Source organism: Tachypleus tridentatus, chromosome 9, assembly GCF_004210375.1.
Source record: "Tachypleus tridentatus isolate NWPU-2018 chromosome 9, ASM421037v1, whole genome shotgun sequence".
In the NCBI taxonomy this organism is placed as follows: Eukaryota; Metazoa; Arthropoda; class Merostomata; order Xiphosura; family Limulidae; genus Tachypleus; species Tachypleus tridentatus.
The window spans coordinates 156,616,417-156,644,193 of record NC_134833.1 but is presented as its reverse complement, the minus strand read 5'-3'; the positions used below and the strand labels follow the sequence as shown (position 1 = coordinate 156,644,193).

Genomic DNA, 27,777 nt, shown 5'->3' with positions numbered 1-27,777 from the left:
ACCTTCTTCGGTCATCGTCAGGTTCACAAAGAAAGAAAGAGGTAACTGACCGATAGCAGACCATATATTTGAAGGGGTTGTATAACTGAGTGTAGGAGTGTAGAAGGCGTGCTTAGATGTTTGATTATATTTATTAATATAGGTATAAAGGTGTTCCTTTGTATTGGTTTATTTTGGGCTTTAGTTGTTGTATAAGTAAGGCTTCTTTAATTTTGCGTTTGTTTATGTTTGTTTCTTTATTTAGTATTTGGGTGTTTTCTATGGTTTATGTTGTGTTTATTTGATATACAGTGTTCGAAAACGGGTGAAAGTGACTTTTTGTGTTCTTTTCACCTTTTTTTTTTATAAATATAATCAAACATCTAAGCACGCTCTCTACATTCCTATACTCAGTTACACAACCCCCTTCAAACATGTGGTCAGCTATCGGTCAGCTAGCTCTTTCTTTCTTTGTGAACCTGACGATGACCGAAGAAGGTCGAAACGTTGTTCGCTTCTCTACATAAACATTTTCTCAACCCAAACCAGCCATTTTTACATGTATGTTTTTCTCTAGAAGGATGTGTTTTTTGTTTTGAATTTCGCACAAAGCTACTTGAGGGTTATCTGTGCTAGCCGTCCCTAATTTAGCAGTGTAAGACTAGAGGGAAGGCAGCTAGTCATCACCACCCACCGCCAACTCTTGGGCTACTCTTTTACCAACGAATAGTGGGATTGACTGTCACATTATAACGCCCCCACGGCCTGAAAGGGCGAGCATGTTTGGCGCGACGGGGCTCTAGATTCTAGAAGGAGGTTTTCTCGTCATCGATAAGGAGAGAAACAAGATTTTTTCTTCCTTCAAATATCAAGCCCTGAATCTTGTCATAACTTTCACATATATTGAATAATTAATAATTCCAGAAGACTTAGATACAGTCTTGTATCACAGATAATTTGTACAAATGTGTTTTTATACAAGAAAAGCTCTAATAAAAATGTATGCAATTGTACACTAGGGGGAGAAACCTGTAAATATCACATGAGTAACACAAACACATTATAAATAATAAAATGATGGTCAAAATGGAGTTTGTTTTTCGTGTAATTGATTAGGTAGTTTGAAATTTGAGTTTATTATTACTATCAAGTATGGTACTGGTTGTAAAGATTATAGATTCTTTATCATTGATACCGAGATAATAACATTTAAGTTATGTATTCACTTTATTTCCTTGTTTTCAACACCTCCATTTAATGATTTATTGTTCGGGTATGTCATTTATGTGTATATTATTTATTTAAAAATGAAATTACAATTTGTAACGTAAGTATTTTAAGTTATGAAATATTATTATTTATTATTATTAACTAAGTGATTTTAAAACTCTACGTTAATTACTTAGCACTAATAACAGTGACAGTACGGAACTTTTAGTGACAGTAACGTCGGCCTAATACTGATAGTTGCCGAGTTAGTCATAACAAATGGGCAACAGATTTCTATAAAAAATAATGAGATAACGACTCCAAAAGTAGATATGCGAACCTCTGTCTAATTTATTTCCATAGGTCATTGGACAGTGGAGAGCTGTTCATATTACTTATATATTTAGTGATATATAAATTAAAACTATTGCAGATTTACGAATTACAAATATCTCCTTACCATCTTTTTTTTTTTTTTTAAGTAAATTTTAGTATTTTATTGGGAATTGATGTGTTTTTAGATTTCACTAAGCTTTTGATAAGGTGCTATGGAAAAACTTAGTCAAGCAAATTACATTGATAGGAGTTAGGAAAAGACCAGAACCAGAATATTGTTAATATTACTAGCTTATTGTAGGGTTGTTGGATTGGAGAATGAAAATGTTTATGTTATCAGTGAAGTCAAGATGGACTGGATCTTTGTTATTAGTGGAGATCTGTAGAGGTTGGTGTATCTCATTTATGTTACTGCTAGGGGCATAATTAGTAAATCATGAAATTTGCTGATGAAATTGAAATTTTGGATATTTCTATTCTTCAGTAAAAGTACAATTACTAATAGATGCTGAAATACTACAAAAAAATCAAACTTGGATCAATTGCATAGTTGGACAAATGTGTAGCAAATGAACTATAATTACAAGTGCAAAGTAATGCATTTAAGTTGTCACATTGTGTTGGGCAAGACACTCAAGAAATCAAAGAAATGTCCTGTGGCTGGTACTGTTAGGGTTTGACCTTGGAGCTAAATCTATATCAGGCCTATTCTGTTATTAGAAAGTTTTGTTCTTTGGCACTAGTAACAGGATGGTTGGTCTGTGGAATGATTACCTGCAAATGTGTTCGATATAGTTAATTTAAAGAGGTTAAGGAAAGGCTTGATAAACATTAGAGTAATAAATGTTGGCATTAAATGTTTTATTTGTATTTAAAGTGCAGTGGATCAGATAGCCTAGATGGACCAACAGGTCCCTTGTTGTCCTTAAATTATACATTTATTTTCACCTCAAATTGTGCGAGGAGACAGATATTATGAAATATTATTTCAGCAAGTATTTAATTATAAAGTTTCAACAGATATGTTAATAATCTGTAATTAAATTATGAAGATGATATGTATATGTAAAAACAGCTCGTTTGGGTTGAGAAAATTTTTTACGTAGAGGAGTGAACAACATTTTGGTCATTGTCAGGTTCACATATATATTTCTCTACAAGTGGGTTTTCTTGACATCCCTGATTATGAACATGATAGATTCACTGATACCAACAACCAGAGGTTATATTTTTCTTTGTTCTGTCTTGCATATATTTTTTTTTAGAAGTGCTACTGATAACAATAATATTGATGAGAAATTTTAAAAAAATACCATAAATATATTTAAACTGTAGATACTATATTCATATTCAAATTGAAAAATAAATTATTGTTGTATTGTAAAAAAGAAATGTTTGTTTTTGTGCTAAAGTAAATAATTTTGAAATTATATTAGTATATTAACCAATAATGCAGATTTTAAACATTGTTTTCCAGTTGAGTTTTCTTGTGACTTCTAGAAGTAGAATTTAAGAAAAGCAAAATGACAAAAGGTAAGTTGACTCATTTTGGTCATGTTTAATAACAATAATAATCTTGTGTTTTTATTCAATAATTTTTTTTAACTGGATGAAGAGTACATAATATATTATCAAAATATAAGTTTATAATTCTAACTGAAGAAAAAAATCATTTTTGTTTTGTTTTGTTTTATTAAAGAAACATAATTGACTTAGTTGTATTTTTTGTGAAAAATATTTTTAATTATGGTTACTGATAACTGTATAGTAACTGAATTTTGAATACATTGTTTGGGATATTAATAAACTTATTTCCAAGAGAAGTTATTTTTATTCATAAGTAATAAAAGTGTGTATTTTCTAGTTAATTTTCTTATCTTGTTATTTGTTTATAAAGTAATCATGTTACTAAGATATAAAGCTAATAAAAATTCTATTTTTACGCTAGTTTGTTTAATATTACTGAAAGTTTCTGACACTTGTATTGTAATTGCTTACTAAAACATAACTTTTGGATGACTATTATTTGAGCTCAAAGTAGTTTTGGTATGTGTTTGCAGAAGATGGCTGGAATTAATACCAAGAAGGGTTTGTACCACATGGACATTAAAGAAACTGCTAGAAACTCTGAAGTTGATAAGGATAAACATTTTTCTCAGAGTGAAATGGAAATCACTGAAAAAGGGGAAAACAAAGATTTAAGTGTAACTGCTAAAGAAGTGCCTATGGGTGATTCAGAAGTGGACAGGGAAGTCACTTCAGATGGCGACGTTGATGCGTCAAAAGTGGAGGTGCCGATACTTCAAGAATTCTCTCCTTTGACACATTTACTTAGCACTATTCCTCTGCAAGCTCAGAGGGGGTTATTTACAATGGATATTAAGTTAACTTGTGTTGATGCCATAGCAGAGTTTGTGGTTCTTGGTTCATCCATAGGAGTGGTGTTTATGTATGACAGAAGGAGATGTGAAACACGAAAGCTTCGATGTGAGGTAATTATGCATACATTCATTCATTAATCTGAATAACAGATGGCATTATTTTTTTATATGCACTGCTGTAATATGCTCTTTTACAAACATGGAGTAAGTGTTGTGTAATGAAAATGTTTTTTTAACTGTTTGTGTTGTGTGTGTGTGTTTATATGGATGAGAATTTATTTATAGTAATTCAGAAAAGACAGATTAGTTTTTAATGGCTTGAGAAGTAAGTCTTATTTGTGAGTTGTATCTGAACTAAATTGTTCAGCTGTGCCTTTTACTGAATAAATCTGTGTTGCAAACAAAAGTTACTTTTGTGCCTGATCAAATAATATCATACTGTAAATTTTGAAACTGAATAATTAGTCTTCACAGTTAGTTATTTTTAGGTTGCAGAACAGTTTCCATTTTCCTTAAACACCTTCATTTCACAATAAACTGCTATTAACTAACGTGTGAATGTGCTGTAGTGTTTTATTTACACTGCTTGTTCTAAAGCATATTACTCATGCAAGAGGCAGCTTTCCTTTATAGCAAACATATGAAAGATATTTAATCTAAATTTCTATCTTAAGTGTTATTGGTATGGAAGTTGTTCTCATAATTTACAGTTGTGCTATTTCAAAACTTCTTTTATTTCAGGAAAGTATTGTTCCTGTCACTTGTGTTAAAATTATTGCCTCGGTTGATTTCATGGTTGCTGCTGGAACAAAGGATGGTTTAGTTTTTGCTTTTCAAGTACCGAGGGAAAATAATGAATGTAAGGTGAGTGTTATTTGAATCATTACAACTTTAGCCTAGTCTCTCTTAGTTTAATGTACTATGAAGTTTTAAGGGTAACGGATGTGGTTTTCTTTGTGGCTTTCGGTGTTTATTAATCTCATTAAGTGTTAGGCAGCACCCATAATTATTATTTATTATTATTATTAACAATTGTCAATAAATTGATAGCTCATAAGAGATGATTTTGAAACTAGGCTTATTTTCCATAACCAATATGTTTGAATAGTTAAAATGATAAATTAATTTTATGTACACAATTTAAACTATCATGAAACTACCAGCAAACACTTCATGTTTCAAAATCTAATCTGCACTGGCATCATCTGCCTTCCACTGGCACAGCAATACGTATGCAGATAACACTGCTAGAGACCATGTTCCTATACTCTTGGTGGGCAGTGCAAAGATAGCCCATTGTGTAGCTCTGTGCTTAATTTCAATCAATCAGTGACATCACTGACATTCTCATAATAAAGTTTTTTCAGTTGTGTCCATAAAATACTTTGATGGTTTGAATGTTGTAACTATTTATAATTGTATAAATACCTTGAATTTTAACATTTTAATGTTAGTCTGTTTAATTTTAAGTTCAAATGTGTGAGGAGAAAAATGTTTCATAATCCATTAGTGTAACCTTGTAGTAGTGAGTGCAAACTAGAGGTGTGTAAGATCCATGTGGAACTTTCGTTTGGAAGAGCATTCTTTATTCAGTGATATAACCTTGTGTAAGATCCATGTGGAACTTTTGTTTGGAAGAGCATTCTTTATTCAGTGATATAACCTTCTAATAGTTGAACACAAACTAGAACCATATGTGTGTTAAACCTACTTTTTGTTTGGAAGAGCATTCTTTATTCAGTGATATAACCTTCTAATAGTTGAACACAAACTAGAACCATATGTGTGTTAAACCTACTTTTTCTATGCTAATACAGTATTTTTTTTATTTGCATTGTTAATTTTTCTCCTGAATAATGTGTGAGCTTACATTAAAAGTTTAATTATCGAGAGATTTAAGAAGCCTTCATGATTTGTTGTGGTGTTACACATGTTTGAAGTATTTCGTGAATAGTTCATTGTTTTGTGTAAGTCTAAATTATCTTTTGTTGTTAAACTATTTACTAAAGAAAAACTTAAGTTCAAAGACTAAAAAAAATATAATGAATGAAATGATAAAGAAAGATAACGTGAAAGGTTAACCTGTTAGAAATCTTTAGTTGTTAGAAGAAATGTGGCACATGGAAGCTAACTGGACATTCCCAATGTGATGTCATTGTACTGGATACCAGATGACTTAACCAATGCTGGGTGTACTCTTACACAGGCATACTTTAGCATTTGATGAACTACACATGCCCTATTGACATTCCCTTCTATACTGTTATTTTTGTAGTATTATAACTGTGCCAAGTAAATTTCACATGTTACTTAAGTAAGAGCTGATTGGTTTACTGATGATTTATATAGTTGGAGAAGTTTGTCATCCAGGACCTTCATCATCACCCAGTAACAAATGTAGAATGGAGTCAGAATGCTATGAAGTTGTTTAGTGGGGATACAACTGGCCAGGTTGTTTGCACAGAAATTGAGTATGAACAAGTATGTTTTACAATAGTCTCAAGATTCAGTTCTACTTATTACAAAATTTATGTTGGTTGCTAATATTTATTGTCAAGTAATAAAGGACCAATTCAAAAGTTATAGAACATGTAAATAATCTATTTGCATTTAACTTGTGGGTTTTCTATCTGAGAGATTATGTATTTTTGACATCAATAATTAATTTATTTGGAGGCTTTAATTTAGGCTGAAGGAAGTTTCAAGTCTTATTATTTGTAGAACTTTGTGAAATTGTTTTGTAATTTCCTATATAATAACTTTAGCTTCTTACTATATATAAGAGAGAGAGAGAGAGAGAGAGAGAAAAGAACTTTGTATATATTAACTGTTTTAAAATAGCAACTTTAGAAATGATCATGTAAACTTGGATATCTTTTATATTAATTGAATTTGAGTACTTGGTTTTTCAAAGGTACTCTAACTGCACAACAAAAAATTTGCTACTGGAGAAAATTTAAGTAAATTTGGGTTAATTTGATGTTGCTGATTTCAAAAACATAGAACTTGTCCATAACATCTCTATTTTGAGTTATTGTAATATCTCTAATTTATCAGCATTATGTGAAATACCATACAGTCAACTTAGTACAGTTTATTTATGCTCAGAAATTAAGTTTCCCTAAGCTTTACTGGGTAAAAGGCATGAATTTTTGGTAACTTCAAACATTGACTATATTGGTGTAAAATTCCAAATATATTTTTTGTATATGTTATTTGTTTTTGTTACAACTACTGTGAATTGCCCCACGTTTTCTTCATTCCCATGCTCACCTGCTCTACCTGGGAATCACAAAACCCTCATGTGCTTAGTTTGCTTGAACATTTAAGTCCCTTGACTGTGGGTAAAAGTGATTAGAACCAGCTGCCTCTCACTCACTCAGTTGGTCACTTTGCTCTGTTCTACATACAGTCAAAACAATTTTTTTCCTCTTATTAGACCCACAATATAATAAAATTCTCCAAAACTTTGTTTTCAAAATACTTAATTCTTATTTCATAAACATAAATTCATTTATATTTATTAGAAAACCATTTGAAATACTAGATGTCTCCCGTTCATGTGAAGTTTAAAAGTGCAAAAACCACCTAAACAATTTGTTACATTTGAAAAATATATATATATATATATATATATTACAATTTTACAAAGGGAAAATATCACACACAATAAAGGTAGATTACTACCACAATTTCGAATGTAAAATTGATGACCAAGGAAAATGTTGTGCTCCACAGTTTGTACATCTGGCTGAATATGAAGAGGACAAGTATGTCACTTGTAGTTCCTGTGATGTGGTGCGATTCCAAAGGTCATGTAAATGACTGTTATTTTTTGTTTCTGGATATTCAGGCACAACTAAACAATACATAAAATAACCAGATGTTGTATTTGTAATGTAACCGATACTTTGTGAGGACAGTCTTCCAATGTCACATCTACCAGCAGATTAGGAAAGGGAAGTTATTCTCCAAAAAGCACAATGAATCACCTTTATCTTCTGATTATATTCCCGTAGCTTCTAAAAAGAGACTGCCTCATCTGGTTTGTGATTTGTGTACCAAAGCAACTGGGACCTTCTTGGTTCTTGTCTACAGTAATGGAATTTATCAACTTTAAGAATGAGTTTTATTTTACAAGAAGCACTATGAAAGTCTTGTTTATCACTGCAGTGTATAAGATACTTTGATTTTGGACAAATGTTGATGTGATAATGAAATAATTTGCTATGGAATACCATTCTCAGGAACAAAGACTTTTTATTGACTCATCTAAAGTTAGGCTTAAAGCACAATGAGAACACTAAACCATAGATTCCCATTGCTCATCCTGTGAGCATGAAAGAAACTTATCGAAGCATGCAAATCATAAATTCCTAAATGTAATTTTCAATGAGTAAGGAAGTTATCAAAAAAAAGTTATTTTTACAAGATACAGTAACAGAGGTGATTAGTAATTTGTTTCAAAACTATTGTCAGATTCCTCAGAAAAATTGCATATTTTCTATTAGTATAAAATTGGTTTTGTTGTTGTTCAGTGTTATGGAAAATATAAAGTTTTGAAATAGCTGTTTGTGGTATGATATTTAATTCTTTGTTATTTTGTCTCTTTCAGTGAGACAATCATGTACACTTGTCATTATGAGAGTCTAAACAGTGTACAGTGGTATATCTATTCCATAAATAGCTGTTTTAGATCTTCATACTTTTCAACTTGCTTTTCGTTCACCATACCTGACAAATTTTATCTTAGTCTAAGTGTGTAATTCTTGTAATGATAACATTGGAATATTCTGTACAAGTGTTATAACTTGTAGATGACATGCAGGCTTTCAAAGTGTATTGGTTTCCGTTTCCTTTTCTAACTATCTGTATGGTCCAATGGATGTTTGGTGAAACTTGGGTAATTGTTTATTTAGTTCTGAAGTGTTTTTTTCACGTTTTGAACCTTTCTGAAAATTCCATATATCTCGTGTTAACAATAACAATTGAAATTAATACTAATATTTCATATAACATCATCATAAGATTTTGCCAAACTTAGCTGTAATCATAGCTTTTACATATGAAAAACATGCATGTTTAGGTGTTATATCTGATTTGTATTTTCTGTTGAAATTTTCTACAACCACATATAATATTTCTAATGTTGTTTGTAACCCCTATTAGCATGTAAGCAAGTCAAGGATACTTTTGCAAGAAAACCATCCCATAGTTCAACTGTCATACTTCCATAAAATTTTGCTTATCTCTACCACAAGTAAGAGTGTTATTGGTCAGTTCAAGGGTGTTGACAGCAGTAGTTTCCATATTATTCAAGTTGGTCAGAAGGAAAGAAAAAGGTATGTGTTATATAGTTTTAACTCTAATGTAAAGATCTTTTATGAGTGTTTTGGATTACAGATATTGTGATAGGCACACTGATAGAAACACATTTAAGGTATGCTTGACACCATAACTTGTGTGTAATGTAGTACTGTTGTAGTTGGATAAATACAAGTTAAGTGAAAGTCACATCATTCACACTTATTTGTAATGAAATACTATCACTGGTGGATTTGCACAGGTTGTTAAGAAGTAAAATCATTCAAATAGTTAAAGAAACATTTTGGTAAAGCTACTTCTTGTTTTAGTTCATAAATGAAATTATGTATGTAAACATTTTGTCATGGTAGTCATTGTCAGTCAGATTTAAATATATTTTCAGTATAAAAAAGTTTGTTTTCATAAGATCTAAAGCTAACTAGTAACTGTTTATTGTTTGTGTACATGATACATTCTTAGCATTCTGTTTTTTGACAATATTTTTTCAAATTTTGTTTTAGAAATAAAATTATAAAATGTTTCCAAGAAGGAAAGCCCCTTCTATGTATGTATGAATTACCATATATTTTTGAAGATTTTCTCTAACTTACCCAGTTCCTCATGATGAAAACAATTCATTCTGAGAACTTTGAAATACAAAATTATTGTACTTGTTCTGAACTATAATTAGCTAAAACATTTTTTTCAATATGTAGATAATATTTATTATGGACTTCTATTCATATAATTATCCAAAATGTTTCTTTCATGTTTGAATGTAATATACTTGTTATGGACTTCTGCACTTTTAATCTATGCTGAGTACATCATCAGCTATGTTGAAAAGCCTAGTATAAAGTCTGTAATGTCTTATAAAGTAACAAAAAGTAAGAAACATGTGACAAAATCAAGTTCATTGCCTGATGTATAAATAAATATTCAAAGAATTATGAGTCTGAGAAGGCAAATTGTCTATTTCTAATTACATTACATAGCTTGGGAATTTATCTTTTTAGACAACATTTATGTTATGAAAGATAAGATTTTCCTGCATTTTTTTTCTTTTCTTTCTCTCTCTCTCTCTCCAGCCAAGGAAAGTTTGGTGCTTGTCTTTCTCCTTTATTTCCACAAAAAGGACATGCAGTTGTATTTGCTTCAAGACCAGGATTAAGGTTATGGAAGGCTAACCTGGAAGGCATGGTTATTGAAACTATTATTCTAAAAGATGTTATCCTAAAACCCTTTCCTCAAATCCAGTTGTTGGGTGTGTGGAATGATCTGCCACATGAGAAGTTAACTGAGTTTCAGTTTGGCCCCGTTGTGGTGTTTGACCAAAAGTTTCTTTTGACTTGGAATACCAATGCTCTGTATGTGATAGATACCATTACCAAGAGTATTGTTGCTGGAAAGCAGTCGTTTGTCTCGATAAAGGACGTTGCAACATTTAATGATGAAATCTTTGTTCTTCAGGGAACAAGGCACCTCATGAGAATTGCAACAAAACCTGAACAGTCTCTATGTGTAGCAGGTAAGAAAGTTTGTTATTTGAACTTGAATTTGTGAATATTAAATGCAACATTTTATTTTTGTTATGCCAAGAGTGTAATTGAGTTAAAGATGGACTAGTGGGTTTCATTAAGATAGGTCCTGTTTTAAAAATTACTAATTGATGTACCCATCAACACTTGTGGAATATGTGGGGTATTGTATCTAATTGCCAACCTCCCCAAGTTATTTTGTGGTGTTCCAGAGGGTACATACCAAGTTTGATAGCTGATCCTTTATTTCATCAGCTGTAAGCACACACACACACGTACACACAGTTCATAGTCTTGTAAAAACAGGAACTGTGGAGAAAGTCTTTCTTGGTGCAACTAGTATGTCTGATTTGTAAAAATAAGTATCAACTGAGAGTTTCTAAGTAGTTAGTTGCTAGTTTTATGAAGTAACTAGCTCATGACACAGACCATCATTGCATTCTATCTTCCATGTTAGAGATAAGACAAGTAGTTCTAAGTAGTAATGACTAACAGGTTGAAGACAACAGACTAAAGTGTTCATGATGTGACTATAGTAACTATTTTTACTTTCAAGACTAGTGTATTTTTCTTGTACATAATCTTAAGTAATGTTGATTATAAAGATGAAAGCAGGTAAGAAAAATGTTCATGTTGTATGTATAACATGCAGTATTAAGTAACAAGTAAGGTAGTTATGTATTGGTTACCAGAGCTATTCAGGAGTTTTGGCTTAAATAGAACCAGTAGTGGAAAAGCTACACTTACATACACAAAACCTAATCACTGATCTAGGTTTGTTTTGTATTTTTTATTTTCATTTCACACTTAGTTAACCTTTTCTCTGTACTTGTCTGCCTTTACATGAATTTATTCCACTAGCTTACTACTGGTGATAATCTGTATGGTCTGTTAAATACTTTAACCTAACTTGAGTTTCTTTGTCAGATTGTTACCATATTGTGTTTGAGTGTCTTATTTGAAAACATTGTAGTATTTTAACAGAAACATGTTTTTCATTTCTTATAATAGAGTCCTACCACCCATCACTGTTACAGGGATTTGTAACACCTTTTAAAGAAATCAGTACTCTAATGAAGGGAAAATACATAGACACTTCAGAAAGTGCTGGGATTGGTCCACAACTAACTAAAGGGAAAAGCCCAAGTATGTCTTCCTTGGATATAAGAGAGAATAAGCATAACCATGGAAGCCTAGATTATACTAATGTTTTCTCATCTGTGCTTGGAAACCTCCAGAAAACACTGTTGAAATCACAGGCAAAGAAAAGTGATAATGGCTTGAACAACTGTGTAAGCGTGTTGGAGGCGACTGCCATAATAGGGGAGAAAGAGGCAGAGACGAGAACTGTCGATGAAATGGCATTGGAAGTTTTAGAAAATGAGTCCAATCCAGGTCCATTGGCTGCAGAACTGAAAGAGGAAATATTGAAAACAATCTACCCAGATACAACTGTGGAAAAAGAAAAGAAAAGGACAGATGTTCAAGGACCTCGTGTTGAAATTCAGTGGCCCACTGTCGTGCCAACCATTGTAGTAAAAGGAGAGGGTCAAAGAAAGGTTGAAGAGTTTTCAAAAATTGGAGAAGAGGACTTTGAAGAAGTTGTGTATTGTCATAGAGTGAAAAAAAAACACAAAAAGAAGAAAAAAGGTTATATATTTTATTCAAATATTTATTATTAACCGTTAGAACTCGGGCAATCACCTTCATTAATCAATTACCGAGTATGTAAACTAGTGTTGCGTAAACTAACTGATTAACAAACATTACAATGAGATCAATCAAAATTATCAGTTAATCAAACTTAGTTTCTGGTTATTACAGTTTTTAATTATTCTCTTTATGTAAGTAATCAAAATATTGCCATTATGATTTTTCACGATTGTTTTCAATTAATTCAAGTTTAATTAATTTCGTGACTGAAGGAGATAAGCTACTAAATAATGTAAGTGTTTCTGGTTAGTACTATCTGTGAGTATTCCAATTATCCATGTCTCACAAGAATGATCGATTAGTTGAATGTGCTGATTTAATGACCCTGACACTTAATGAATTAGTAAATTTTATTAATTACACTTATTACTACTTATTGTAGTTAAAAAAAACGTTTCAGTCTATTGACTTTTTTTTTCTTTTTAATTTTTATTTTTCAGTTATTTGGAAACTAATTAATCCTGTACAAAAACCTGTATGAAGAATTTTTACAAATTCCACATACTTGTTTTGTAAAGTAGTTACAGAATTTTCTACTATTAGTGTTTTTTTTTTATTTAATCTTCACTCAAATATTAATTTGAGTAATAATGCAAATTGAGTAATTTGGTATTAGAATAATGTTTCCTGGTTCATTCAGAGTAAGAGATTAGTTTTTTTGGAGAGCATTTTGTTATTATCACAAGTTTAGAAAGTATTCTGTGTTAAAAAATGAAACACTCTTCACATGTTTATAGTTTCTTGTGACTTTATAAATAGGTAGAAATATTTCTGTTTATATCTTGCATTATAAAGCTGCAAAATTTCATGAAATGGTGGCACTTGTATGTATAAACTGTTCTTGAAATGTTTGTGCTTTTAAAGAAGAAAATATCAAAACTATATAAGAAAAAACTCAGTAATGCCATCTTAACTGAAAGTGTCAACATTTCCTGAGTGCTAAGCCTAGCAAGAGAGTTCTGTCATTCTTTTTGTAATGATCTAATATAGAGGTGGGCTTAAAAATAAACAACACATTAGAGACCTGATTTTAAGTCATGTTAAGGTTCAGGTGATATTCTTTATAACCCTGTTGCTCCTAGCTTCAAGCTCTTTATAACCCTGTTGGTGCTAGCTTCAAGCACTTTATAACCTTTTGGTGCTAGCTTCAAGCTCTTTACAACCCTTTGTTACTAGCTTTAAGCACAAAGAATACTAGCTACAGCTTGAGGCTTTTCTCTGGTAACTTCAAAGTAACAATTATAATTAAAACATTTTCCTTATTTTTTTTCTCTCTTGCAAAAATGCCTCAAAATGTGTTTAGCCACTTAAAATAATGGGCATCTAATTTGAGCCTTTATGTTAAATAATTTAGTTTCAGAGAGAATTTTCTGTAAAACCTCCTCCTAGCATTCACACAACTACTAGACTGTATGATGTGATTACTCACTTTTGTGGGGCTTCATGCTTGTTAAAGCTCACACTGGTAGAGATGTGTATTAAGCCTGTCTATTGTTATGAAAAATAAACTTATTCTGAATTTGTATTGTATATTTGAAACATACTGTGTTTGATTTCACACACAGGTCGGAGTGGTGATTTTGTTTCACCTTTGTTCAAAGCTGTTACTTCAGGAGTAGATGCATATGATTTGCCAGTGAGCAGGTCTTTATGTGGGAGTATACAAGATTCTTCAGGATACAGTGACAGTGAAAGAAGTACATGCTCCTTATCAGAACTGGAAACCCTAAATAAATTCAACTACTCAGTAGACCATGTTGACAAGAAATGTGAGGTAGCTGGAGCAGAGAAAAAGAAATGTGAGGTACCTGGAACAGAGGAAAAGAAATGTGAGGTACCTGGAACTGGTGAACATCACAATCAAGGTGAATGTTGTTTAGAGTTAGGAAAACGTGATAATAGTTCAAATAACTTTGCTTCCGAAGAAAGTAAAAATCAGTTCCTACCGAAAGCTAGAGAGCAATTTACCTTAGATAATGACGAGCAGAAAGAAAGCTCTCAGGAAAAGATTAACAAAGTTCAAGCTAAAAAATGTCATCTTTCTCCTTGTTTAGGAGACAGTGATGCTGATGAAATTACTTTTGAAAAGCAGGAAGGTAATTCCCTGGTACAGCCAGCATCGTTTGAATCCATTTACACTCAACATAGCAGGTGTCCAGTTGATCAACAAGACAGTGAGTTAAATTCCAGTTTTGGATGGATGGATGTTCCTGATGCACCTTCACATTTGAAAAATGAGAGTGACATTTACTATCAGAGTAATAAATCTTGTCTGAAAACCTCTGCTGAATCTAGTCAAAGTATAGAAAAAAACAATGCTGGTATGCTTGATAAGACATCAAAGCATGGTACAAGTGCGAATATGTCTGAGAACAGGTGTAATTGTGACACCAACTGGCTTCAGTTCAAATTGCCAGGATCAGTTGTAAGTCTTGGTTTGTGTGACACATTCCTCTGTTGTGTGGATAACAAAGAGAATGTATACTATACGAGATTCTTTGGCCCCAGCTATGAATGGGTTAAAGCTGATCGTCCAGCTCATCAAGTTGCTGTCTCTCCTACTGGAAGCATACTGTGGGTGCTGTACAGAGGAAAGGTTTATGCAGCTAAGACATGGATAAGAAAGGGTCTTTCTGGAGCAGAGTGGCTGGAAGTAGCTGAAGATATATCGTTTATTTCTGTTGATGAAAACTGTGCATGGTAAGTTTTGTACTTGTATTTGAAGCAGAGCAGTAGGGAGTAGCTGAAGATGTATTGTTTACTGCTGTTGATGAAAGCTGTTCATGGTAAGTTTTGTATTTGAAGCAGAGCAGTAGGGAGTAGTTGAAGATGTATTGTTTACTGCTATAGGTGAAAACTGTTCATGGTAAGTTTTGTATTTGAAGCAGAGCAGTAGGGAGTAGCTGAAGATGTATGGTTTACTGCTGTAGGTGAAAGCTGTTCATGGTAAGTTTTGTATTTGAAGCAGAGCAGTAGGGAGTAGCTGAAGATGTATTGTTTACTGCTGTTGATGAAAGCTGTTCATGGTAAGTTTTGTATTTGAAGCAGAGCAGTAGGGAGTAGCTGAAGATGTATGGTTTACTGCTGTAGGTGAAAGCTGTTCATGGTAAGTTTTGTATTTGAAGCAGAGCAGTAGGGAGTAGCTGAAGATGTATGGTTTACTGCTGTAGGTGAAAGCTGTTCATGGTAAGTTTTGTATTTGAAGCAGAGCAGTAGGGAGTAGCTGAAGATGTATGGTTTACTGCTGTAGGTGAAAGCTGTTCATGGTAAGTTTTGTATTTGAAGCAGAGCAGTTGGGAGTAGCTGAAGATGTATTGTTTACTGCTGTAGGTGAAAACTGTTCATGGTAAGTTTTGTATTTGAAGCAGAGCAGTTGGGAGTAGCTGAAGATGTATTGTTTACTGCTGTAGGTGAAAGCTGTTCATGGTAAGTTTTGTATTTGAAGCAGAGCAGTAGGGAGTAGCTGAAGATGTATTGTTTACTGCTGTAGGTGAAAACTGTTCATGGTAAGTTTTGTATTTGAAGCAGAGCAGTTGGGAGTAGCTGAAGATGTATTGTTTACTGCTGTAGGTGAAAGCTGTTCATGGTAAGTTTTGTATTTGAAGCAGAGCAGTAGGGAGTAGCTGAAGATGTATTGTTTACTGCTGTAGGTGAAAACTGTTCATGGTAAGTTTTGTATTTGAAGCAGAGCAGTAGGGAGTAGCTGAAGATGTATTGTTTACTGCTGTAGGTGAAAGCTGTTCATGGTAAGTTTTGTATTTGAAGCAGAGCAGTAGGGAGTAGCTGAAGATGTATTGTTTACTGCTGTAGGTGAAAGCTGTTCATGGTAAGTTTTGTATTTGAAGCAGAGCAGTAGGGAGTAGCTGAAGATGTATTGTTTACTGCTGTAGGTGAAAGCTGTTCATGGTAAGTTTTGTATTTGAAGCAGAGCAGTTGGGAGTAGCTGAAGATGTATTGTTTACTGCTGTAGGTGAAAGCTGTTCATGGTAAGTTTTGTATTTGAAGCAGAGCAGTTGGGAGTAGCTGAAGATGTATTGTTTACTGCTGTAGGTGAAAGCTGTTCATGGTAAGTTTTGTATTTGAAGCAGAGCAGTAGGGAGTAGCTGAAGATGTATGGTTTACTGCTGTAGGTGAAAGCTGTTCATGGTAAGTTTTGTATTTGAAGCAGAGCAGTTGGGAGTAGCTGAAGATGTATTGTTTACTGCTGTAGGTGAAAGCTGTTCATGGTAAGTTTTGTATTTGAAGCAGAGCAGTAGGGAGTAGCTGAAGATGTATTGTTTACTGCTATAGGTGAAAGCTGTTCATGGTAAGTTTTGTATTTGAAGCAGAGCAGTAGGGAGTAGCTGAAGATGTATTGTTTACTGCTGTAGGTGAAAACTGTTCATGGTAAGTTTGTATTTGAAGCAGAGCAGTAGGGAGTAGTTGAAGATGTATTGTTTACTGCTGTAGGTGAAAGCTGTTCATGGTAAGTTTGTATTTGAAACAGAGCAGTAGGGAGTAGCTGAAGATGTATGGTTTACTGCTGTAGGTGAAAGCTGTTCATGGTAAGTTTTGTATTTGAAGCAGAGCAGTTGGGAGTAGCTGAAGATGTATTGTTTACTGCTATAGGTGAAAACTGTTCATGGTAAGTTTTGTATTTGAAGCAGAGCAGTAGGGAGTAGCTGAAGATGTATTGTTTACTGCTGTAGGTGAAAGCTGTTCATGGTAAGTTTGTATTTGAAGCAGAGCAGTAGGGAGTAGCTGAAGATGTATGGTTTACTGCTGTAGGTGAAAGCTGTTCATGGTAAGTTTTGTATTTGAAGCAGAGCAGTTGGGAGTAGCTGAAGATGTATTGTTTACTGCTGTAGGTGAAAGCTGTTCATGGTAAGTTTTGTATTTGAAGCAGAGCAGTAGGGAGTAGCTGAAGATGTATTGTTTACTACTGTAGGTGAAAGCTGTTCATGGTAAGTTTGTATTTGAAGCAGAGCAGTAGGGAGTAGCTGAAGATGTATTGTTTACTGCTGTTGATGAAAGCTGTTCATGGTAAGTTTTGTATTTGAAGCAGAGCAGTAGGGAGTAGCTGAAGATGTATTGTTTACTGCTATAGGTGAAAGCTGTTCATGGTAAGTTTTGTATTTGAAGCAGAGCAGTAGGGAGTAGCTGAAGATGTATTGTTTACTGCTGTAGGTGAAAACTGTTCATGGTAAGTTTTGTATTTGAAGCAGAGCAGTAGGGAGTAGCTGAAGATGTATTGTTTACTGCTGTAGGTGAAAACTGTTCATGGTAAGTTTTGTATTTGAAGCAGAGCAGTAGGGAGTAGTTGAAGATGTATTGTTTACTGCTATAGGTGAAAACTGTTCATGGTAAGTTTTGTATTTGAAGCAGAGCAGTAGGGAGCAGCTGAAGATGTATTGTTTATTGCTGTAGGTGTTCATGGTAAGTTTTGTACTTAAATCATATCAATGAACTACATGTACAAATTTGAATATTGTAAATTTCTATAAACATTGAAATATTTTAATTAGTCAGTTATGCTAATAAGTAGAAACCATGTCTCTCTTCTTTCTTTTTTCTACATAACTATGTTTTCAGAACGCTTAATTAATTTTCTGTTTCTAAAAGAAGATATTTTCTTTTGTTATAGGTACATAACAAATAATTGTGAAATAAGGACACAACAATATCTGTCCATGTCTCGTCCCTGTTACAAGTCTATGCAGATAGAATGTATGTATGTTCTCCGTCAAGTGGTTTGTAGGAAAGGTGTTGTGTGGGGGCTTACCTCAGGTGGGGAGCTGATATACAGAGCTGGGATTTCTGGGAAGAATCCTACTGGTACTGACTGGAAAAAAGTCAGGTAAATATTTCTGGCAACACTGAAGTAAAGCTTAGAACATAAACTATATAAACTAGAGGTACTTCTGCAGGGTCTCCAAACATGTTCTGTTTCAAGGAGAAATAAAACCAAAATAATAACAAATATTTTTTCTTCATTTAGAAGTTCATGTATCATACTATGATGTAGCCTACAAAGTGTGTAATTCTTCTTGTCATTCATGGAATGTCTGTGTTTGTCCCCATCACAACAGTGCAAGTTAGTGTTTAACATTCCTTATATGACAGAGAAACAACACACTACTGTCAAGTGGTGTGAGTGGTTAAAATAGGTGATCCCTTCAGGGAAATGTGCTGCACATGATGTGTGAATCAGCAGCTGTGTGATATAAGTCATAACTGTTTTCAGTAAGTAACATACTGAAGCAAATCACATAAATGTAGGAAGTTAGAAACAAGAAAAAAAATTAAAATGTACAGATTATTTACATGTGAAATGAAATAAAAGCATGGATTTGTGTCATTAAATATTTTATTTTTAATATATTTCTGACTGTTGTGAAATTATGGTTTATACCTGACAATTGGAATGGTTCTTTAAATCAGAAACATGTTACAATTATGAGTTGCTAACAGATGATGATGTTGCTACTTCTAGGTGTGAATCACCTCTTACAGTAAGTAGTGTGACACTTGGCAATGACCACAAAGCGTGGGCAGTGGATGACCAAGGAACAATCTGGTTTCGTGATGGAGTTACAAGTGCCTCACCTGATGGTTTGGATGATAAGTGGTGGGAGGTAGGTGTTCGGATTAAAAAGAGGACATTAAATTGGTAACTATATCACAATATTTTAGTGTGTATGTCTACAAATTCACCCTCATAGATATAAGGATCATTTAATCAAAAAGCTATAGGAAACTTTAAATCAGTAGAAAGGATAGTGTTTACAATAGCATCTACCAGGTTTGTTTTTGCCTATTAGTTTAAATCTGTGCAAGTAAATCAGCTGAAGTGGCTCAAGACCATGACATTCTTAACAAGCTTAATAAATTTCTCCCCCTGGTGGGTATAACAGCTATTAATCATCGTAGGTATAGAAGTGCTGTGAAGAGCGCTTTTTTCTTACTATTAACATCATGTTTACTTTAAGTAAATTAAACAGACCTTAACAACGATCTCTTTTCTTTAGATTCCTTTTTATTTTTGTCATTATAATCAAACTTAGTTAACTAATTATAGAATATTATTACTAAAATTAGTTAAATATGATAATAAATGTTCTCTAATCCTTCTCGTTTTAAATATTAGCTAGCCTAGAGAAAGAACTGCACAATTTTGTTAATACACAATTTAGTTTATCTTGTACGTACTAGATTCATGGTAAAACTTCAGATTAATGTGACACAAAGGAATGATTCTCGAGTGAACACAAACTGAAGTGAAACACTTTCTAAATCAACCTTTTAAAAAAATTAGTTATTATCTGTGATATTCTTGAATCAGAAGTAGGTAGGCTTAACTAAAAACTACAGTTAAATTATGTGTTGGAAAAAAAGTTTTTGCTATAACATAATTTTGTTTAAATTATATCATAAACTCATGTTGATAGTTTTTTACAGCTTCAATTGTTTTAAATTAAATTTTCTTATATTTTGAAAAACTAGTCAGTCATTATACATTACTATGAACTGGTAATGTGATGATGTAAGTAAATATAAAAAGCAGTTGTGAACCGTTATTCCCTCTAAGTTGAGCAGCCTTACAACAGCCAGTCATTTGTCACTCAGTTGTTCCATCCATGCACATTCTGGTAATGGTGAGGAGTCTTATGATGTTAATGGCTTTAATGACTTTGGCAGGCAATTGACATAAAGCCTAAATAACCATTTGGTATCATTGTAAAGTGGCCTGATGATTCAGTGTGGTTGATGGTCCTCCCATCCCAAAAAGGAAAAGAAGAAACTAGTGGTTCACATCTGCACATTGTCTCAATACTGGTATACATGAAGAAAAACTCATTCTGCTCATGGATTGATAAAACTATCTGGGACATTGCTGAGAACTAACTTTTGAACCATTCTAACTCGAGTAGTATTGTGCATATATATGGAATATTACCAAACTTTATTGTACGTATATATGGAATACTACCAAACTTTATTGTACATACCATATATATGGAATATTACCAAACTTTCTGAAAATGTTATTGAAACGTTAGACGTTAATAATTTCCAGATTTCTAAGTTGCTGTAAGTTTATTAATACTGTCCATAATTAGCTACAGAAGACTTAATTCTGTGTGCAGTGGTGGGATGAAAATGTACATGTCAGTTTTTTTAATAGGGTTACATTTACAATTTAAGCTGCTTTATTATTAAGTTATATCAATATGATTAGCATCAAAGCATAGTTAACCCTTTCTCTGCAGGCTTAGTATAATACACACAATTTCATCTACACATTTGCACATGTTAAGTATTTGCACTATAATTTTTGATACACTATATGTATCTTCACAAAATTTGGTAGACTTTCAGTAAAGGTCACAAGTAATTTGTGTACAAAAAAATCGTTTTTTAATGAAATTTTACTAAAGATTGGTTCGTGAAAATAGTCTGTTTCATTACTAGTCTGAGTGCAAAGTAATTTAATATCATGATTAAGAAAACTTTTCTTTGTCTGAAAAATATTAAATATTACTTGTGTAATCTCTAAAACCTAAATACATTTCAAACATTTGTTTTCACTAAGATTTTATATTTTGTTATTTTCTCTACTTCAACTATGTAGGGTCTGTTATTTGATCAACCTTGTAATCATCATAAAAACATCAGGAAATAAATATAAATTATGCTTTTTTCATGCAAGAATAACCATTTTATAACACAAAAATACTAATGTTTAATCTAAGTAGCATAAGTCTCATAATGTTATATATTTACTATTTTTTATTATATTGATCTTCCAGACATGCCTAGCTAACATTACATAACTTGTATTGACAAGGTGCATATGCACTTCTGTTACATATCCAGTGATAAAGGACTGGCCTGTGGCCTTCCCTATCTTGGCTGTGTTTTAGTGGACTGATATTTTGTAATATAGTCGTATTTCAATTATTATACACTATATATATGTATATAGTTTATTACTATTTGGGAATAAACTATGTTTCTTTAAGTATAGAACAATAAATCTATAAGTAAAGCATACAATTATCTTTTCTTGCTACTATCTTTAAACTCGGTTGCTGAGCCTTTTAAAATTTTTCCCAAGGAAGATATCAAACAATTTTTTTTTACATTGTATATATTCAGTTGAATAACCAAAAAAATTACTAATAACTCTACTGATACCATAGAATTCCATTATAATTTATTGAGCTTGGTAACTAACATGTATTTAGATTTAAAAAAAAAATGAAACTTTGAGCAGACTAAAGACAAAACCTGCCTTAATGAAATCTTGGTTCGAAAGATTGTGGTAGCCTTTTCACAGATTAAGATGGCTGAGAAAATTGCAAAGGAGATATTCCAAGTTGTTGATTGGTTATTCACATGCTTTACTGTAGTAAGAGTATATAAAGGACCATTTTAAAAAATGGAAAGAGTTGAACGGGTCCACCATGTTTGATTCAGTACATAAGCTGTATCTCGGCAAAATAAAAAGATATGGGGCTCTTATTTTACATTTTAGCTTGTCAACATTAGTAATTTGTACAAAACTATAGACTCTGTATATGGGCATCAGTCATCTAATTCTAAACAGTGTTACATTCAACATACCCTGTGACTCACTGAAATCTAGATTTAGGTGTGTTCTTTTAATATTCACTTTTAAATTAAGAAATTAACTTGTACATAACGTTAAAATGTGAGTACAATTTGATTCCAAACTTGTTTGAAATCTTCAAATAGTAGTTCAATAAAACTGAATGCAAGTAAATAAAAGTGACGTGTCCTTTTAGCCGTGACCCATTGCAAAAGGGTTAGTAAATATACTTTTAATGTTATATAAGATTTAATTTCTTAATTTTAAAAGCAATATTTTTAAAAAATTACTCAGTACCAATGTTTGTATGTCATGTGACACATCTGTGCTATAAGTTGTTCAATTTACTTTTTTTTTTTACCTTTTTTACTTTTACCATAAAATATCAACGGTATTAAAGATTCATCTTTTGACATGCTAAAATCTGTGTGTGTGTTTCTATATAAAGATGAAATATATATGTTTGTTTCCACCCTAACTCCTCATAATGTATTGGACCAACCTCAACCAAAATTTATATGTAAACACTATGAATTATAAGGAATATCTTAAGGGGGTCATAATTCAACTTAACCCTATTTCTATTTTCTAAAGACTGGTGGTTAATTATTTCCAGCCTATTGAGTAAATCCTCAATCTTTACAGTGCTAAGACTTTAGACAGTGATGAATATTCTAAAGGGATTCAAGGTAAATGTGTGAAAGTTGCTGGACTGTGTCTCAAACATCCATTCTTTTCTCATGGGCAGCAAGACATTGGGTTTTAAAGGGTGGGATCACCTCAAAACATTTGTTGGTATAATAGATGGAAAGCAAGCTGCAAATGTTGTTTATGAAGAAACTTTGTTATAATATTAAAATTTTCAGATAAAAGTTTATGTTCAGGTTATTACTTTGAATTATATGATTTCTGTTAAACTTACTTAGTTTTAATTAAGTTTAAACATTCCTCTTTGGTTGATGGGTGTATCGGCATGTGTAAAATAATTACTGTCCACCTTCTTGATTTACTAAGATATCAGTACGTATACATAAGGCAAACTGACCAGAGAAAGACTCTCATCCTTTCATTCTTACTCATGCTACATGTTTATAACCAACAGGAAAAACAGATACTGAACTGCATAAACCTGATGGTTGTTTGTCAGTTTTATGGTGAGAAAGACTAAAATTATGTGAGATATTGAAGTTTATTTACTAAAATTATTGCTCCAAACAAATATATTTAATCATGTTTATAAATTATTTAGAAAGTCGGATACAATATTGTCAGTTTGTGATGTCCTGTTACAGTGAGTGATGTTTTTTTTTTTTCTAAAATGCAATTTACATTTTTTGTATTTATTGTTTTACATTGGAATAATAATGAGTTACACGTGAGCAGTATGGATCGACACACGTGTATGTAATTTATGATTGTTGAAATGTCATTGTATTTGACAAATGTTGACACATTAAGTTGCAAATTTGTAGTAGCTAGGCCAGTTTTACTTTGAAGTTATGAATTTTTGTACACTTTTTTCTTTATTAATAAATCAAATATTAATAAAAGTTTAAATTTCAACATGAAATATCTAATATCTCAATCTTCACCTGTGTATTACATAATGCAGTTGCTCACTAAATTAATTTAGATTTTTGCATCTACTATTTGATCTTCTAAGTTTGGAACAAGTTACTAATACTGTAAGTACTACTAGGCCATAACATAAATTCTCCAATCTTACTGATTTGCTGAGATATGATTAAGAGTTTTGGATGATTCTTGGATGTGGTGTTACTGTCTGATGGAAACAGTAATAACTCATGCTGTGATTTATTGTACAAAAGGATTACTGCTTCATGTACAATAAATAAATATAGAAAACATGTTTTATAAACAAATTAAAGGTTTAAACTGTCAATATAAGTAGTTTATGATATGTTACTTTCCTTTTTTTTTTACAAGATCAGTTTTTCCCATTTTATTCTGCCCTCTAACATATGTCAGAAGTCTTCTGCACCCCTCAATTGAAATCAAAGATTCCATTGTGTGTCTAATGCAAATCATCATGTTTTACCTCCACCAGTGGAAGAGCACTACTATCATGTGATGCATGTGGCTGCCTTTGTGCACCACTACTAAATCTTCATGTTTTATCTCTACCAGTAGAAGAGCACTACTATCATGTGATGCATGTGGCTGCCTCTGTGCACCACTACTAAATCTTCATGTTTTATCTCTACCAGTAGAAGAGCACTACTATCATGTGACGCATGTGGCTGCCTCTGTGCACCACTACTAAATCTTCATGTTTTATCTCCACCAATGGAAGAGCACTACTATCATGTGATGCATGTGGCTGCCTCTGTGCACCACTAATAAATCTTCATGTTTTATCTCTACCAGGAGAAGAGCACTACTATCATGTGATGCATGTGGCTGCCTCTGTGCACCACTACTAAATCTTCATGTTTTATCTCTACCAGTAGAAGAGCACTACTATCATGTGATGCATGTGGCTGCCTCTGTGCACCACTACTAAATCTTCATGTTTTATCTCCACCAGTGGAAGAGCACTACTATCATGTGATGCATGTGGCTGCCTCTGTGCACCACTAATAAATCTTCATGTTTAATCTCTACCAGGAGAAGAGCACTACTATCATGTGATGCATGTGGCTGCCTCTGTGCACCACTACTAAATCTTCATGTTTTATCTCTACCAGTATAAGAGCACTACTATCATGTGATGCATGTGGCTGCCTCTGTGCACCACTACTAAATCTTCATGTTTTATCTCCACCAGTGGAATAGCACTACTATCATGTGATGCATGTGGCTGCCTCTGTGTACCACCAATAAATCTTCATGTTTTATCTCTCCACCATTAGATGAACATGACCACCATGTGATGCATTTGGCTGCCTCTGTGCACCACAACTAAATCATCATGTTTTATCTCCACCAGTAGAAGAGCACTACTACCATGTGATGCATGTGACTTGCCTCTATGCACCACTACTAAAATTACTTCTTATTTGGCATTGCTGAAATTGAGACATCTTGTATTGTTTGTTACCAATCAAAGTGATTTAAAGTAATTTTTTTACTTGATTTTCAGAAGTGTTTGATTTGCCCATGTTTTGCCATGAAAAATGTTGTTGTTTGTTTTGTTATGAATTTAGAAGTAAATGTTACCACATTTGGGCACATTTCTTTCATCAGTAGATGTGGATGACCTGCTGGGGGGGTGCATTGGCTTTTTTTTTTTGCAGGGAAATTGAGTGTTATGTGGGACAACCTCTGTCTTTTGCTGCTGTTTTACTTCCTCCTGAGACTATTAAGCCTGGCCTGGCTGCCAAGGAGTTTGATTATTGTATTTCATTGCTTAGGTATGTGAAGTTGTGTCTGTTGCTTCTATTTCTTATGAACCTCATCCTTTCCTGTTACACAATTCTGTCTCCTAACTTTATTTTTTCCTCTGTTTCCTGATATTCAAGTTCACACTGTTTCACCTTTCAGTTAGATGATGACATAAGTATGTCTCATCCCTTGTGCACTATAGATCAGTTTTCACTCTCATATCATAGGGCAAACTATCCATGTCTGAATCAACAATTGTTGAGTCAGTTTTGCCCCCCTCAGTGTGGATTCCTGTACGTGGTGAGGGGACCTCCCAGGGAAGGTTCTGTTCTTTCTGGTTACCTCCTCTGGGATCTAAACATCCACCCAAATGTTTGCTGTGCTTGGCGACCCGTGAAGGGGAAAGAGGATCCTGGTGGTTGAGTGGTCCAACCCTAATACACCACTTTGGCCTTGAACTCCTGTAGACAGGCAGCCTTTGGGTGGCCCCCCTTGGGTCAGTCGGCTGGTCCACTTGGGCTAGAGTCAACTAAGTACCAGTGTTGGAAGTTCTCAACGGGTGTTGTGGACATTGCGTCTGATGCTGGTGTTTGGGTATAGTGCTCACACAACCTTGGCGTTGCTGCAATGTCCTTTCATGACATTGTAGTGCTTCCCCTTGTAGGGCTCCATGGTGGGTGGGGTCAGTGGGTACTGAAATTTTCCTTTTTTTCTATGGATCCTCCTACGAAAAATTTAAATAAAATAGTGAAAAAACAGTCAATAGGTAAACGACCACGTCTTGAAGACTCTGAGCAGCAATCTTTAACATCTGTAACATGTACCTCATTTTCTTATATTACATTCTCTTTCAGAAAAACCTTTAGGGCAAATGTCCCCCTTTTTTAATCAGAAGGGACTAGAGGGACTTGCTGGCTCTCCAAAGTCGGTAAAGAAGCTTCGATCTGGAGACACATTGGTTGAAACATCCATATCCCAACACAGTGAACTCCTCTTGAATTCAAAGGCAATTGGGGATGTACCTATTGAGGTTACTCCTCATGCTACCTTGAATTCATCACGAGGAGTTTTTGTTGAGAGGGATTTGTAGAATGTCCCCGAGTCAGAGATTCTCACTGGTTTCTCCACTCAAGGAGTTTTTGCAGTGAGGTGCATCTCCACTTGCAAAGATGGAGTTACACTGCAGACAAATATCCTCGTTTTGACATTTACATCACCATGTGCACCTGCCACCATCAAGGCAGGTTATCAAAATTGCAGGGTACAGCCATAAACTCCAAACCCTCTTCGATGTTTCCAATGTCAGAGGTTCGGCCACTCAAAAACATCATGTCGTGGTTCCCTGGGTCATACCATCACTGTTTGTTCTCTCTACATGTCACTTGGAGAGACATATGATCAATCAGACCTTGATGCTCTCATTGAACAGTTGCTGTCTCCCTTTCTAATCCTGGGGGACTTTAGTGGACATCGTCCCCTCTGGGGAAGTGCTGTTGTTGATAGGAGGGGTCACTATGTATAGGGAATGTTCTCTGATCACAACCTTTCTCTTTTCAATACTGGTTCTTCCACTTATTTTCATGCACCTAGTCAGTCCTTTACTGCTATTGATATCTCTGTTTGCTCCCCTTCATTATTCTCCCATTTTTCAATAATCCACTAGGCAGTGATCATTTTCCTATACTTTTGAGAGAGACTGGCCAAGGTCGATGCCACCCTACCCACGTGCCCTGGTGGAAGCTGGATCAGACATACTCGTCCACTTTCACTGTTCTCTCAGAACTTGATCCTGCCATCGTCAGTCAGCCATCAATAGACGACTGTGTGGCAGTGGTAACTGACTATATTATACAAGCAGCTGCTCAGTGTATTCCTAAAACCTCGACATGTTTTCCACGATATCCTCGTCCGTGGTGGAATCCTGCCTGCCATATGCCACAGAAGGCTCAAAAATGGGCCTGGGATACTTTCTGTAGATATCCCACACTTTCAAACTGCATCGCCTTCCAATAGGCCTGTGTACTGCTACGTGGGTAAGACGTCAAAGCCAGAAGGAATCTTGGATTAAGTTCACAACTAGCATATCTTCTACAACCAGTTCCAAGGCCATATGGAACAGGGTTTGAAAGGTCAGTAGGCACTACAATTGTGTCCCCCTCTTGATCTTACTCTCTGATAGCTAAGAAATAGCTGATGTTTGGAGCATCACCAATACTCTAGGTGAATGCTTTTGCCAGGTATCTAGCGCTTCTGCTTGTTCCTCCACCCTCTTGGCCATCAAAACTCGAGCAGAGCGTTCACCTCTTTCCATGCAAACTGACTGTCTCTTTGACTATAATTGTCCCTTTACACTGGTGGAACTGAAAATGGCCCTTCATCA

At 33.8% G+C, this 27,777-nt stretch overlaps 1 protein-coding gene across 7 annotated transcripts in view; it reads left to right on the top strand.

Moving 5' to 3' along the window:
- The first annotated feature begins 1,023 nt into the window (after window positions 1–1,023).
- The window catches only part of LOC143226740 (tectonin beta-propeller repeat-containing protein 2), a 48,445-nt gene continuing 21,691 nt past the window's right edge, over window positions 1,024–27,777 (top strand). For 4 of the 7 annotated variants that reach the window (XR_013014728.1, XM_076458107.1, XM_076458104.1 and 1 more), the window contains exons 1-11: window positions 1,024–1,252; window positions 3,002–3,057; window positions 3,585–4,016; window positions 4,647–4,769; window positions 6,255–6,386; window positions 9,075–9,247; window positions 10,298–10,737; window positions 11,759–12,397; window positions 14,026–15,160; window positions 18,084–18,296; window positions 18,933–19,074. Coding sequence is in view for 6 of the 7 variants with exons in the window: in XM_076458107.1 (XP_076314222.1) it covers window positions 3,588–4,016; window positions 4,647–4,769; window positions 6,255–6,386; window positions 9,075–9,247; window positions 10,298–10,737; window positions 11,759–12,397; window positions 14,026–15,160; window positions 18,084–18,296; window positions 18,933–19,074 (3,426 nt within the window). In the remaining variant the exon portion in view is untranslated. Of the gene's footprint in view, window positions 1,253–1,411; window positions 1,913–3,001; window positions 3,058–3,584; window positions 4,017–4,646; window positions 4,770–6,254; window positions 6,387–9,074; window positions 9,248–10,297; window positions 10,738–11,758; window positions 12,398–14,025; window positions 15,161–18,083; window positions 18,297–18,932; window positions 19,075–27,777 lie in introns of those variants that run through there. The other 3 variants (XM_076458108.1, XM_076458106.1, XM_076458105.1) reach the window with 3 other exon arrangements.